At 39.7% G+C, this 14917-nt stretch overlaps 1 protein-coding gene across 1 annotated transcript in view; it reads right to left on the minus strand.

Annotated features, from left to right (window-relative positions):
* Positions 1-14917, minus strand: part of LOC132824077 (dynein axonemal heavy chain 5-like) — a 285827-nt gene that overhangs the window by 10392 nt on the left and 260518 nt on the right. The window contains 3 exon segments of the mRNA XM_060838346.1: positions 8177-8389; positions 10005-10220; positions 13130-13333. Coding sequence (XP_060694329.1) covers positions 8177-8389; positions 10005-10220; positions 13130-13333 — 633 coding nt within the window.

A 14917-nucleotide genomic window follows, 5' to 3' on the forward strand; every position in this document is an offset into this window, starting at 1 on the left:
TGGCAGAGAGGACTGAAGATCAGAAATTCTGCCCCTGAGCATCCATCCAACACCATTTTCCCAACTTCAGGAATGGTGATGGGTCACATTTCACCTACGTGCATGTTGTGGTGGCAGCTGCCAATATACAATGTGTAGCTGCCTCCAATTGCAGGATGGGGGAAATCAAGACTAGGTGAGAGGAGAGAGATTTAAAAAAGACATGAGGGGTAAATGTTTCACACAGAGGTTAGTTCGTGTGAAGAATTAACTTCCTGAGGAAGTGATGGATTTGGTACAATTACGTTTAAAAGACATCTGGATAAGCACATGAATAGGAAAAGTTTGGAGAGTTTTGGGCCAGGAGTAGCAGGTGGGATTGGTTTAGTTTGGGATTATGTTCAACATAGAGTCATTGAGACGTACAGCATGGAAACAAACCCTTCAGTCCAACTCGTCCATGTCATCCAGATATCCTAAATTAATCTAGTCCCATATGCCAACATTTGGCCAATATTTCTCTAAACCCTTCCTATTCATATACCCATCCAGAGGCTTTTTAAATATTGTAATTGTACCAGTCTCCACCACTTCCTCTGGTAGACACAAGCACCGCCGTATGCATGAGAATGTTGCTCCTTAGGTCTCTTTTTAGTCTTTCCCCTCTCACCCTAAACCTATGCCCTCTAATTCTGGACACCCCCAACCAAGGACAAAGACCTTATCTATTTATCTTATCCATGCCCCTCATGATTTTATAAACCTCTATAAGGTCACCCTTCAGCTTCTGCTCTCCAGGGAAAACAACGCCAGCCTACTCAGCCTCTCCCTATAGCTCAAATCCTCCAACCCAGGGAATATCTTCTCTGAACCTTTTTTTAAGTTTCACAACACTCTTCCAATAGGAAGAAGACAAGAATTGCACACAGTATTCAAAAGTGGCCTAACCAATGTACTGTACAGCTGCAACATGACCTCCCAACTCCTATACTCAATACTCTGACCAATAAAGGAAAGCATGCTAAATGCCTTTGTCACTATCCTATCTCCCTGAGACTCCACTTTGAAGGAACTATGAACCTGCACTCCAAGGTCTCTTTGTTCAGCAACACTCCTCAGGACCTTACCATTAAATATATAAGCCCTGCCCTGATTTGCCTTTCCAAATGCAGCACCTCACATTCATCTAAATTAAACTCCATCTGCCACTCCTTGGCCCATTGGCCCATCTGATGAAGATCCTGTTATACTCTGAGGTAACCTTCTTTGTTGTCCACTACACCTCCAATTTGGTGTCATCTGCAAACTTATTATCTATACCTCCTATGTTCACATCCAAATCATTATTATACCTCCTATGTTCACATTCAAATCGTTTATATAAATGATAAAAAGCCATGGCCCCCAGCACCGATCCTTGTGACAAACCATGGGTCACAGGCCTCCAGTCTGAAAAGCAACCCTTGACCACCACTCTCTGTCTTCTACCTTTGAGACAGTTCTGTATCTAAATGGTTAGTTCACTCTGTATTCCATGAGATCTAACCTTGCTAACCAGTCTACCATGAGGAACCTTGTCAAATGCCTTACTGAAATCCATATAGATCACATCCACCACTCGACCCTCATCAATCCTCTTTGTTATTTCTTCAAAAAAACTGAATAAAGTAAGTGGTATATAATTTCTCATGCACAAAGTCAATTTGACTATCCCTAATTAGTCTTTGCCCATCCAAATCCTGTCCCTCAGGATTCCCTCCAACAACTTGCCCACCATTGATGACATGCTCACCAGTCCATAATTCCCTGGTTTTTCCTTACCACCTTTCTTAAATAGTGGCACCATCTGAGCCAATCCCCCGTCTTCAGACTCCTCACCTGTGACTATCGACGATATGAGTATCTCAGTAAGAGGCCCAGCAATCACTTCTCTAGATTCCCACAGAGTTCCAGGGTACTCCTGAACAGGTCCTGGGGATTTATTCACTTTTATATGTTTCAAGACATCCAGCACTTCCTCCTCTGTAATATGGACAATTTTCAAGATGTCTATTTCCCCATTCTGCATCTTCCATGTTCTTTTCCACAGTAAACACTGTGGAAAAATACTCATTTAGTATCTCCCCCATCTCCTGCGGTTCCACACATTGGCTGCCTTGCTGACATTTGAGGGGTCCTATTCTTTCCCTAGTTACCCTTTTGTCCTTATGTATTTATAAAATTCATTTGGATTCTTCTTAACCCTATTTGCCAAAGTTATTTCATGTTCCCTTTTTGCCCTCTTGATTTCCCTCTTAAGTATACTCCTACCGCCTTTATATTTTGGAAGGATTTACATGACTTCATCTGCAGGAAATGCAGTCAGATCCTGCTCCTCACCGAACAAGTTAGGGAACTGGAACTGGAGTTGGATGAACTGAGGATTATTCGAGAGGCTGAGAGGGTGATTGATAGAAGCTACAGGGACATAGTTACGCCGGAGAACAGAGGTAGCTGGGTAACAGTTAGAGGTGGGAAGGGGAAGAAGCAGGCAGTGCAGGGTTCCCCTGTGGTCGTTCCTCTAAACAATAAGTATACAGCTTTGGAAACTGTTGGGGGGGACAGCCTTGCAGGTGTAAGCTGCAGTGACGGGGTCTGTGGCGTGAGGTCTGGCTCTGAGACTCAGAAGGGAAAGGGGGAGAGGAGGAGAGCGCTAGTTATAGGAAACTCTCTAGTTAGAGGGACGGACAGACGGTTCTGTGGACATGGGTGAGACTCTCGGATGGTTTGTTGCCTCCCGGGTGCCAGGGTCCAAGACATCTCGGACCGTGTCTTCAGAATCCTTAAGGGGGAGGGTGTGCAGCCAGAAGTCGTGGTACACATTGGCACCAACGACATAGGTAGGAAGAGGGGTGGGGAGGTCATTCAAGAGCTCAGGGAGTTAGGCTGGAAGCTAAAAGCTAGGACAGACAGAGTCGTCATCTCTGGGTTGTTGCCGGTGCCACGTGACAGTGAGGCGAGGAATAGGGAGAGAGTGCAGTTGAACACGTGGCTGCAAGGATGGTGTAGGAGGGAAGGCTTCAGGTATTTGGACCATTGGACTGCATTCTGGGGAAGGTGGGACCTGTACAAACAGGACGGGTTGCACCTGAACCAGAAGGGCACCAATATCCTGGGGGTTAGGTTTGCTAGCACTCTTCGGGGGGGTTTAAACTAATTTGGCAGGGGGATGGGATCCGGACTTGTAGTCCAGCAAGTAAGCTAGCTGTTTGTCAGGATGTCCAAGAATGTAGGGAGGCTGTGGAGAAGGTAGCACTGACAGGGAATACTTGCGGACACAGAGATGGGCTCAAGTGCGTATACTTCAACGCAAGGAGTATCAGAAATAAGGTGGGTGAACTTAAGGCGTGGATCGGTACCTGGGACTACAATGTTGTGGCCATCACAGAAACGTGGATAGATGAGGGACAGGAATGGTTGTTGGAGGTTCCTGGTTACAGATGTTTCAGTAAGATTAGGGAGGGTGGTAAAAAAGGAGGGGGGGTGGCATTGCTAATTAGAAATGGTATAACTGCTGCAGAAAGGAAGTTTGAGGGGGATCTGCCTTTGGAGGTAGTATGGGCTGAAGTCAGAAATAGGAAAGGTGCAGTCACCTTGTTGGGTGTTTACTATAGGCCCCCCGATAGCAGCAGAGATGTGGAGAAACAGATTGGGAAACAGATTTTGGAAAGGTGTAGAAGCCACAGGGTCGTAGTCATGGGCGACTTCAACTTCCCAAATATTGATTGGAAGCTCTTTAGATCAAGTAGATTGGATGGGCCGGTGTTTGTGCAGTGTGTCCAGGAAGCTTTTCTAACTCAGTATGTAGATTGTCCAACCAGAGTGGAGGCCATGAAGGGCTTATGCTCAAAACGTCGAATTCCCTATTCCTGAGATGCTGCCTGGCCTGCTGTGCTTTGACCAGCAACACATTTTCAACTGGAGACCATATTGGATTTGGTACTCGGTAAGGAACCGGGACAAGTGATGGGCTTGTTAGTGGGTGAACATTTTGGTGATGGTGACCACAATTCTGTGACTTTCACCTTGGTTATGGAGAGAGATAGGTGCGCACAACAGGGTAGATTTTACAATTGGGGGAAGGGAAATTACGATGCTGTAAGACAGGATTTGAGGAGCATAAGTTGGGAGCATAGGCTGTCAGGGAAGGATGTATGGAAATGTGGAACTTTTTCAAGGAGCAGATACGACGTGTCCTTGATATGTATGTACCTATCAGGCAGGAAAGAAATGGTCGTGTGAGGGAGCCTTGGTTGACGAGGGAGGTTGAATGTCTAGTAAAGAGGAAGAAGGAGGCTTATATAAGTTTGAGGAAACAGGGTTCAGACAGAGCAGTGGAGGGATACAGGATAGCCAGAAGGGACCTGAAGAAAGGGATTAGGAGAGCTAAGAGAGGGCATGAAAAATCCTTGGCGGATAGGATCAAGGATAACCCCAAGGCATTTTATGCGTATGTGAGAAACATGAGAATGACGAGAACAAGGGTAGGTCCGATCAAGGACAGTAGTGGGAGATTGTGTATTGAGTCGGAAGAGATAGGAGAGGTCTTGAATAAGTACTTTTCTTCAGTATTTATGAACGAGAGGGACCGTATTGTTGAAGAGGAGAGTGTGAAACGGACTGGTAAGCTAGAAGAGATACTTGTTAGGAAGGAAGATGTGTTGGACATTTTGAACAACTTGAGGATTGACTAGTCCCCCGGGCCTGACGGGATATATCCTAGGATTATGTGGGAAACAAGAGAGGAAATTGCAGTACCGTTGGCAATGATCTTTTCGTCTTCACTATCAACGGGGGTGGTACCAGGGGACTGGAGAGTAGCGAATGTTGTGCCCCTGTTCAAAAAAGGGAATAGGGATAACCCCGGGAATTACAGGCCAGTTAGTCTTACTTCTGTGGTAGGCAAAGTAATGGAAAGGGTACTGAGGGATAGGATTTATGAGTATCTGGAAAGACACTGCTTGATTAGGGACAGCCAGCACGGATTTGTGAAGGGTAGGTCTTGCCTTACAAGTCTTAATGAATTCTTTGAGGAGGTGACCAAGCATGTGGATGAGGGTAGAGCAGGGGATGGAGTGTACATGGATTTTAGTAAGGCATTTGATAAGGTTCCCCATGGTAGGCTTATGCGGAAAGTCAGGAGGCATGGGATAGAGGGAAATTTGGCCAATTGGATAGAAAACTGGCTAACCGGTCGAAGTCAGAGAGTGGTGGTAGATGGTAAATATTCAGCCTGGAGCCCAGTTACAAGTGGAGTTCCGCAGGGATCAGTTCTGGGTCCTCTGCTGTTGGTAATTTTTATTAATGACTTGGATGAGGGAGTCGAAGGGTGGGTCAGTAAATTTGCAGATGATACGAAGATTGGTGGAGTTGTGGACAGTGAGGAGGGCTGTTGTCGGCTGCAAAGGGACTTAGATATGATGCAAAGCTGGGCTGAGGAGTGGCAGATGGAGTTCAACCCTGCCAAGTGTGAGGTTGTCCATTTGGAAGAACAAATAAGAATGCGGAATACAGGGTTAACGGTAGGGTTCTTAGTCAGGTGGAGGAATAGAGGGATCTTGGGGTCTATGTACATAGATCTTTGAAAGTTGCCACTCAGGTGGATAGAGCTTGTAAGAAGGCCTATGGTGTATTAGCGTTCATTAGCAGAGGGATTGAATTCAAGAGTCATGAAGTGATGTTGCAGCTGTACAGGACTTTGGTTAGGCCACATTTGGAGTACTGTGTGCAGTTCTGGTCGCCTCACTTTAGGAAAGATGTGGAAGCTTTGGAGAGGGTGCAGAGAAGATTTACCAGGATGTTGCCTGGAATGGAGAATAGGTCGTATGAGGATAGGTTGAGAGTTCTCGGCCTTTTCTCGTTGGAACGGCGAAGGATGAGGGGTGACTTGATAGAGGTTTATAAGATGATCAGAGGAATAGATAGAGTAGACAGTCAGAAACTTTTTCCCCGGGTACAACAGAGTGTAACAAGGGGACATAAATTTAATGTGAAGGGTGGAAGGTATAGGGGAGATGTCAGGGGTGGGTTCTTTGCCCAGAGAGTGGTGGGGGCATGGAATGCGCTGCCCGTGGGAGTGGTAGAGTCAGAATCATTGGCGACCTTCAAGCGGCAATTGGATAGGTACATGGATGGGTGCTTAATCTAGGATAGATGTTCGGCACAACATCGTGGGCCGAAGGGCCTGTTCTGTGCTGTATTGTTCTATGTTCTATGTTCTATGATCTATCCGGTCTATACCTGACATATGCTTCCTTCTTTTTCTTAACCACAACCTCAATTTCTCTACCAGCATTCCCTACACTGACTAGCAATGCCTTTCACCCCAATTGGAACATACTCTATCTGGACTCTTGTTATCTCATTTTTGAAGGCTCCCCAATTTCCAGCCTCTCTTTACCTGCAAATATCTGCCCCCATCAACTTTTGACATTTCTTGCCGAATACTGTCAAAATTGGCCTTCTTCAATTTAGAACTTTAACTTTTAGATCCTGTCTATCTTTTACCATCGTAGGCTCTGTTTCTGTGCTGTATGACTCTATGTGTGATTTTTGTAACCCAGGTGTGGGAAGCATAATGTGTGCACAGTAGATCTGATGTTTGAAATTTGTGGAATTCTTTGGAAATATGGGGAATTCTGGATGTAGGTTTGGTCCTGAGCTGGAAGGTTCATTGTCAGATGTTTTGTCACCATACTAGGTAACATCATCAGTGAGCCTCTGGATGAAGCACTGATGGCATGGCTCGCTTTCTATTTATGTTTCCTTGGGTTGGTGACATCATTTCCAGTGGAGATGTCATTTCCTGTTCTTTTTCTCAGGGGGTGGTAAATGGGATCCACGTCAATGTGTTTGTTGATAGAGTTCTGGTTGGAATGCCATGCTTCTTGGAATTCTCATGCATTGTATCTGTTTGGCTTGTCCTAGGGTGGATGTGTTGTCCCAGTTGAAGTGGTGTCCTTCCTCATTTGTATGTAAGGATACTAGTGAGAGAGGGTCATGTCTTTTTGTGGCTAGTTGATGTTCATGTATCCTGGTGGTTAGTTTTCTGCCTGTTTGTCCAATGTAGTATTTGATACAGTTCTTGCAAGGTATTTCGTAAATGACATTAGCTTTGCTTGTTGCCTGTATAGGGTCAGACCCTATATGTATTATAAACAACTAACCGGACATACAAATGTTGACGTTTGACATACAGCAGCATAGTTTACTGCAGGATCAGCTTTACAAAAGTTGCCAATAGAAAGTGCCATCAATGCGAACATGAGCATTAAATTCAAATGTCACCATGACAAGGAGGACGTCTGCAAAATTATGATAGCCAAAGTGATACTGTTGGGCATTGCAAAGTGTACAGAGGTGATGCAGAAAACTCACCAAATTATCTTCCATATCAAACTAAGTGCTGACTCCAGCATAAGCTCAAACTACTGCCCATCCCTTTTTAGATATGCATATAGCCTTCTGTAAGTGCTGTCTGTCCAAATGCATAATAACTTTATAAAATATATGAATGTTATTTTTTAAAAATGTTTCAAAATAACTGTCCGATAGAGAAAATAAAATATTTACAGGATGTGCTAATTTCCTTTCAGTTCTGACATTATAAAACACTGTTTTCAAGACAACATATTATTTTGAGAGGTGATTTATGGTCTCTAATCAACTTTCTGGCACAGACTAGCTCCTAAATGGTATAACCTGCCTCATGTATGCAATCTCTCTACTTGATTGTAAATCCAACTATTGAGTTTAACTTTTAACACAATCATAGCATTGTTGCAGATGACCTTTAAAATATAGATCGATTACTGTACTATTATAAGTGACTTAATTCTTAAATCTTAATCATTTGCCACAACTAAATAGTCAGTAAATAAGCAAAGATTTTACCTTGATGCTATTGTATGTTGGTGAATCACTGCTACATCATAAACAGTGTAGTATAACAATTATCATAATTTTTTTTCAAAAGTTGCAACTTAAAACAAACAAAAGAGTTAATCAGACAAAATTTTGTAAGCAGTTAATTGCCTGTGTTCTAGCAGGAAATGATCTTGCATGATTGAAAGAACTGTGTGAAAATAACAGTTAATGTGGGAGCTACTCCATCCCAATCACCATTCATATGCATTTACTTATGAAGCATCTATCTTACCTTTAGCCACCTGGTAGGTATACGTGCAACATACATACAGTCCAGTGCATCGCGCAAGTTTTCACTCATTATAATTGAACCGTCTATGGCAAGTTTCAGATCCATTAGTGTGTTGCGCACCAATGAAATCACTTGTTGCATATGATCGATTTCCTGATGGAGGAAGATGTTCATTGGCTGAAAAATACCCATTTGTGCCAACCTTTCTTTAACCTGGAGTAAAGAAAAGAAAACTAAATACAATATTAAGTAAAGAACAAATAAATTATTATTATTATGAAGAGAAACAAAGCATTCCATCAAACCTATTGCACAGTAAAATATTAGATAAAATGAGACAATATTAATGAATTATATTTAAATAGCACACTGTTGTAGCTCAGAAACTTCTCAAAAAGCTTTATATACAGCAAATCATTTTAAATTGTTGTCATGCTATAATGCAGGAAAACCCAGAATCACTTTTACACAAATGCCAAGTAAGATAAAACAGCAAACTCAGCTGTTTTTGATTGAATAGATTGAGAGTGAAATGTTGGTCAGAATACTTGGAAAATGTTTTGTTCTTCATTAGACAGTACCACAGGATCTTTAAATATTTGAGTTCATATCTCATCCAAAAGAACCACCTTCAAACATTTAGGACTTCCTCAGTAATGTCAGACTAGAATATATTCTGAAATACTGGAGTGGCTTTCAACCTACAAGCATCCACCTTAAAATCAAAACTAATAAAAATGTATTTTAAACTATCAGTTGCAAACTTTCTCAATCTGAGTAAAATTACTAATCGACACAGTAACTCCTAAGCCATTTTAATTAATTTATTCCAATGTTCCTTCTTTAATATAAACTGGTTTATCCTCACCTCACAAGCAGTCATTTACACAATCAGAAGAAGCTTGAGGGAAATGCTGACTTCAAATAACCTATAATTTGAAGGGAGCAGCCATCTGCAAAGTTGTTAGTTATAGCTTTAGAGCAACTTTTAGAAATAACTACCTCATTCACAATGCAAAAACAACAATCATGGCATCTGCATGTAATTTCCTCCTCAAAAATGAGACAGTATCAACATGTTTGACCCTGGGCTAAAATGGAAACTAAAGTGAGGTGGTGCTGAAATCAGCATTCTTTGCTGCAGGGTGAATCATATTAATATTAGCTTATCTCTACCTTGTATGTGCATATAAAAGGTTGGAAATCTATAAGGCCTCACGTTGGTCTGATACTGGTCTGTTGTTTATATTTTCCTTGAATGTTGGTCTGTTGTTTATATTTTCCTTGAATGTTTGTGTATTCAAATCATTCTCCCTTCTCTGCAACATACTAAAGTTGGCACTATTTGAAGATAGATGTCCTTCAAGAGTCGAAGTCTGGTATACATTTTATAAGTCTAGGATGGTTGGGAGACAAAAAATCCAAGACATGCAAACAATAGCTACTTTGCTAAATAGTCATGTGTTTAAAGCTGAAATCAAAAGTATTATGTTTCAGAAATTAATGTATTTTACAATATGCATTCTCAGTATATTCTATAATGTTGAAAAGCTGAATAACAATGTGGGCATGTGTTGCCTTGTCTAATTATTTTAATAATGTACCATTGAGCAATGTTATTGTACCAGTCTCTGTTTCATCTAATTCAACTCTATAATGGTATTAAACATGTATAATATTTATATACAACACCTTCATCCTAAAAATCTCAAGTCTCCAAATATATCTTGCAGGATGATATTTCAGTTAATCCGTGTTTTCAAGCACATGAAATATTTAGGGTTACAATTTTAAACACAGCAAATTAGGATTTTTTTACACAACATACTTTATAAATTATGTAATCTGGAGGTAATTTCATCAACATATCATCAACTAAATGGACAACTACAGACTCCCGTGTTTCTCCGACCCCAGTTGAGCCATCCTTTGGCTGGATGCTAAGAATTGTATCAAGCACATCCTGGGCTAGTTTCCTTTGATAGGTGATGTCAGCATTAGGGTGGAGGCCAAAGACCTCTGGTGTATCGTATGCTGGCAGACTCTATGAAAAATAAAAATACATTAAGAAGACAGGCATAATTTTCTTCTTATTTATTTAGGGTATAACAAACTTTTCATGCATATTTCAGGAGAATTTGAGAAGTATCTACAGTCTCCACTAATCTCCTAACATTATTTCTTTGGAATCATTGGAAAATCAGCACAAATTGCTTTTTTAGTTATTTATAACATTTCTCCTAACTCTTTTTGGAGAAGTGAAGATCAATATGTGATATGTGCAATTTACATAGATTTTAACATCATTTGTTTTAGAATTTAGACTCTAAAATCAGGGTTCCTGATGAAGGGCTTTTGCCCGAAATGTCGATTTTGCTGCACTTTGGATGCTGCCTGAACTGCTGTGCTCTTCCAGCACCACTGATCCAGCATGTGGGTTTTAGTCTGTGTGCTTGAGGGGGTTTAATGATTAACTTGTCAGCATTTCCAGAACCATAGTTTATTCAAAGCAGTACCAGAGAGACAATTCCTAGAAAGCTTTGTGAATTTTTTTTTTAGCAATGGGGCAGTCTTACAATTGTAGGGAATAAATATTGAAGAGCATTAGCCAGCTTTCAGTTGGAAGCATCAGGAGCTGAATTGATTTGGGAATATACTCAGCTTGGAAAACTTTTGGCTTCCGTTTGCAGATGTTCTGGTTAAAGTTGGGCATATAAAACAGTTAGTTCAGAAAAGTTAGGAAATAAGTAAAAGTTTTAGTTTGAAAGTTCCAGACCAGAATTCTTTGGTTGGAACCCTGAAGGGGTTAATTAAAGATGAGAAAATCCCAGATCAGCTGTGTAAATATTAAACGGAGAAGCGAAAAGAATCTCAAAATCTGAAATATTGGAATTGAAAGCAATGGTTAAGTCAAAATTAAAAACGGGATAGAGAAGGGAATTCTCTCTGGTGTTTGAGTGTTGTAAGGGGATACTGCTGGGAAAGGTGGAACTCTATTTTTGTTATGTGTTTTGAAAACTTTCAGATGATGTTACATGTAAAAATCTTGGTTTACACTTTTTTTCTTTTGCATAATATACCTTTTGTTTTGTTAAAACCATACCTATAGTATTCCATTTGTTTCAGTGGAAGACCACCATGTTAGAAAAAAGTGAAACAAAATATGAAACTTGGCTTGATAAATCAGTCTTCGAATGTTACAGTTGGACTATTGTATTTATGGAATGGATCACAGGAGTTAAAAACTCAACTTTTTTTCCTTTGACTCTCAACTCTCAGAAACATTTTCAATTGCAGCTAATCGTGCAAGATATGAAGAAGTTATATTTTTATCACCAGCAATTTAATTCTTAATTGTTGAAATAGCCAAGAGACTTTGGGCAAGTGAAACAAAAACAGAAATTGCAGAACTGAAGAACAGTCACTGTACTCAAGATGTTAACTCTGCTTTCTCCCCACAGATGCTGCACGACCTGCTGGGTCTTGCCAACAATTTCTGTTTTTATTTCAGTTCTCCAGCAATCACCATTCCCTGTTTTAGTTTAGACTTTGGACAAAGATCATTAACCCATTTCAGTGGTATGGGTGAATGGCATCAGACTCCATGGCACTATATGCAGAAAACTCGGAGAATTCCCAGAGTCTCCTTTCAAAATACCATGCACAAGCAAGTTTTTCTTCAAAACCAAATGTGTTGTTTCAAGGCGTTTGCTTTGGACAAATTGATTTACACATTTCGTTACATCATATTAACAACTCCAGTCTGAAAAGTAATTAATTGATTGCGAAACTTTAAAGAAATAACCAGCAAAACTGGCAAATGAGACATACTGGTCTTGCACATTTCATTTTGAGGCTCCAATATGGCTAGTATTTTCATTTCCAAGTATCACTTTTTGTTTATTATTATGTCCTTTTTTTGTGATGGACATGTCAAAAAGCCATATTAATGCTATTAAAACTGATAATTTAAGATAGGAACCACTGCAATCACATCAAATCAAAGCAGCATGACTTTACATGTTTTAACTTTTTGCTTCCACATACAAAAGCATTCTCATACATACTCTCATTCCAACAAAAATTTATCAAATAATTCTGTTTTATTGTGTATATAATGCAAATCCATTTGTATTAGCTGTTATATGTATTTGTCTTTATATAAAGCAGCAAATATTATACGGAATCGGTTATGTTAAATTGGATGTCACACAATTAAAAAGTATTAAACTTTGCAAGACATAAAAGATATTTTCTTTTGTTAAAGTTGCCTTAAGAATGCAAAGTTTCACTCAAAACATAATCTAGTTGAATTTTTTTAATGGTAATAAATAAATAAAGGATACCACTGTTTAGTCTTTCATTATGCCTTAGGTTGGGAGTCAGAATTTAAGATAAAATCTTTATTTTCTTTCTTTGCATGTTACCATTTTCTGTATGAGAAGTTTGTCTAGAGTGAATTTGCCTATAACAAAGCATGACTGGGAAATACGATAAAAGAAGATTTATATGAAATGTGGACATAGATATTTTTATTATTTAGACAGATACAAACTGTTTCCTATATAAGAATTTTTAGGCTACTTGAAATTTTCTTTCTTTTAAATTGTATTATATAAATTAATTGCTTTTAAATAATAACAGATAACAGGCATAGGGTATTGCAATTCCTCAACAGGTTTCTGCACACTATACTCATTTCCAATCTGCAATCTATCAACTGCCATCACCTTGCTATCTCTGTTACCTTCTCCCACTCAATTATCCCAGATTTCTAAACTAATTACAGCTGGATCTCTGAGGTCACAGCAAACCAAATGAAGCACAACTTTATGCTCATAGATGCTTGAACCTACTACTAATTTACCGTGTCTATGGAAGCATTGTCAGGAAAAATTCACAATGCAATCACATATACCATGCAAAAAAAATGGATTTTAGTAAAAAACAAACCTGTATATGTTGCAAGTATTGTTCCACTGTAGTACAGTTAGGGATGGTGTAATCTTTATAAAAGCAGAAGCTTGGTCCAAACATATGCTCACCAAACCACACATTAGCAAAAGCTTTCAACAGTCGCTTATCGTAATCATCTGTGACACGACCTCCATATTGGATTTCTCCAATCATGTAATAAACTGTATTCCAAGATAGGCCCTGGTAAACAGGATCAAGTATATATGCATTCTCCAATTAATCTAGAACCAGACTAAAACTAGAAATGACAGGTTGAAATATAAATTACAGTCTATAACAATACTTCGGAAATATGCAGTTTAAGAAAAAGAGATCAAATGATGAGATGCAATCACACGACAAGCAGATACAACGAATATCACTTTCTATTATGATTTAGAGTGTAGTCTGCAGATGTTTAGCTTTAACCTTGACAAGGACATAAGAGAAGGTGGACAGTTCCAATACAGGAGGTAGTTGAGAAAGCAAAATAGCAAAGAATTACTGAAAGCAATTCTTGCTGGGAAATAATTTCTACTGATTGGTACCTGTCAATGACAATTTCCATATTAGCTATTTCCAGAAAAAAAATCTAAAATTTAAACCACGGATGTCAATAATGCAGAGTGAGGGAAAATCTCTCATTCCATTGATAATGGGATATTAGGGTCCTGCCTGGAAAACAATGCATGTGGGAGACTGAATAAAAGAATTTAACTTTTGCCTGTGACCATTCTGAATGGTCATACTGACCAATCTCAATCATGCTCTCAGGAGGAGATATGGAGAAGAAGGAGAACTGAGTGAAAATTTTTAACGAACACTCTCATCCAGCTCTGAGCAGCTGGACATTCAATGCCAAAGGTTGAGGCTGGACAGCATTTCAAGCTGTCTGCATTTTTAATTAGTGCCTGTGTGGGTTAACTGAGAAATGTAAAAGGCATTTTACCTGACGATATGATGATCATCCCAACGCATATTCTCCTTCTCCACCCCTCAGCCCATCCATCCTTCTGGTCCCCTAAGGACTCAGACAATGCAATGCTCTCCTGGAGACCTCCTGTTCTTCATCCACAGTATATGCTTTAGTTCATCCAAACTTTGCTGCCAGTATCCTAGCTCTCACCATGTTATTTTCGTACATAATTTCTGTGCTCACCAACTTACAGTGTTTCCTTATCCAGCAGTACCTTTAACTGATAATTATCATTCTTTGTTTAAAACCCCTCAATGGCCTCACCTCTCACTACTTTTGTAACCTCCTTCAGCCCTCTGAAGATGTTACTCCACTTCTGGCCTTATTTGCATCCCTGATTTTCTTTCTTCCATCTTTGTCAGCTGTGCCTTCAGTTTTTTTAAACATAAGGCTCTTGTGTTCCCTTCTTAGTAAGACTGAGTAAGGCTCAGTAAGACTTACCATGATGATCAAACATTTGGTCACTAATCTACATGTAGCTAGGTGCCAAAACGTTCTGACTAAGCTCTACTGAAAGCTTTGAGAGGTTTTACCTCATTTAAGTAACTACATAACTGTATGTTTTTATTACAAACAAGATCATTAAAAGGCTGTTCAGTACATAACATTTTCATGGAATTATATATCAAATATCAGTGTTCTCTATAGCAATATTTCCCTTCTCCAATACTTCATAGAAAACATTACTTTTGAGTTTTGGATTTCTAAGTCTGCCTACCTCTTTTTATACCAACAGAATGCAACTACACTCGAATTCTGATATTCCCCATCTGTTACAATGTGCAACATGAACAGGAAAGAAATGGGGA

This window comes from Hemiscyllium ocellatum, chromosome 17, assembly GCF_020745735.1.
Source record: "Hemiscyllium ocellatum isolate sHemOce1 chromosome 17, sHemOce1.pat.X.cur, whole genome shotgun sequence".
Taxonomy (NCBI): domain Eukaryota; kingdom Metazoa; phylum Chordata; class Chondrichthyes; order Orectolobiformes; family Hemiscylliidae; genus Hemiscyllium; species Hemiscyllium ocellatum.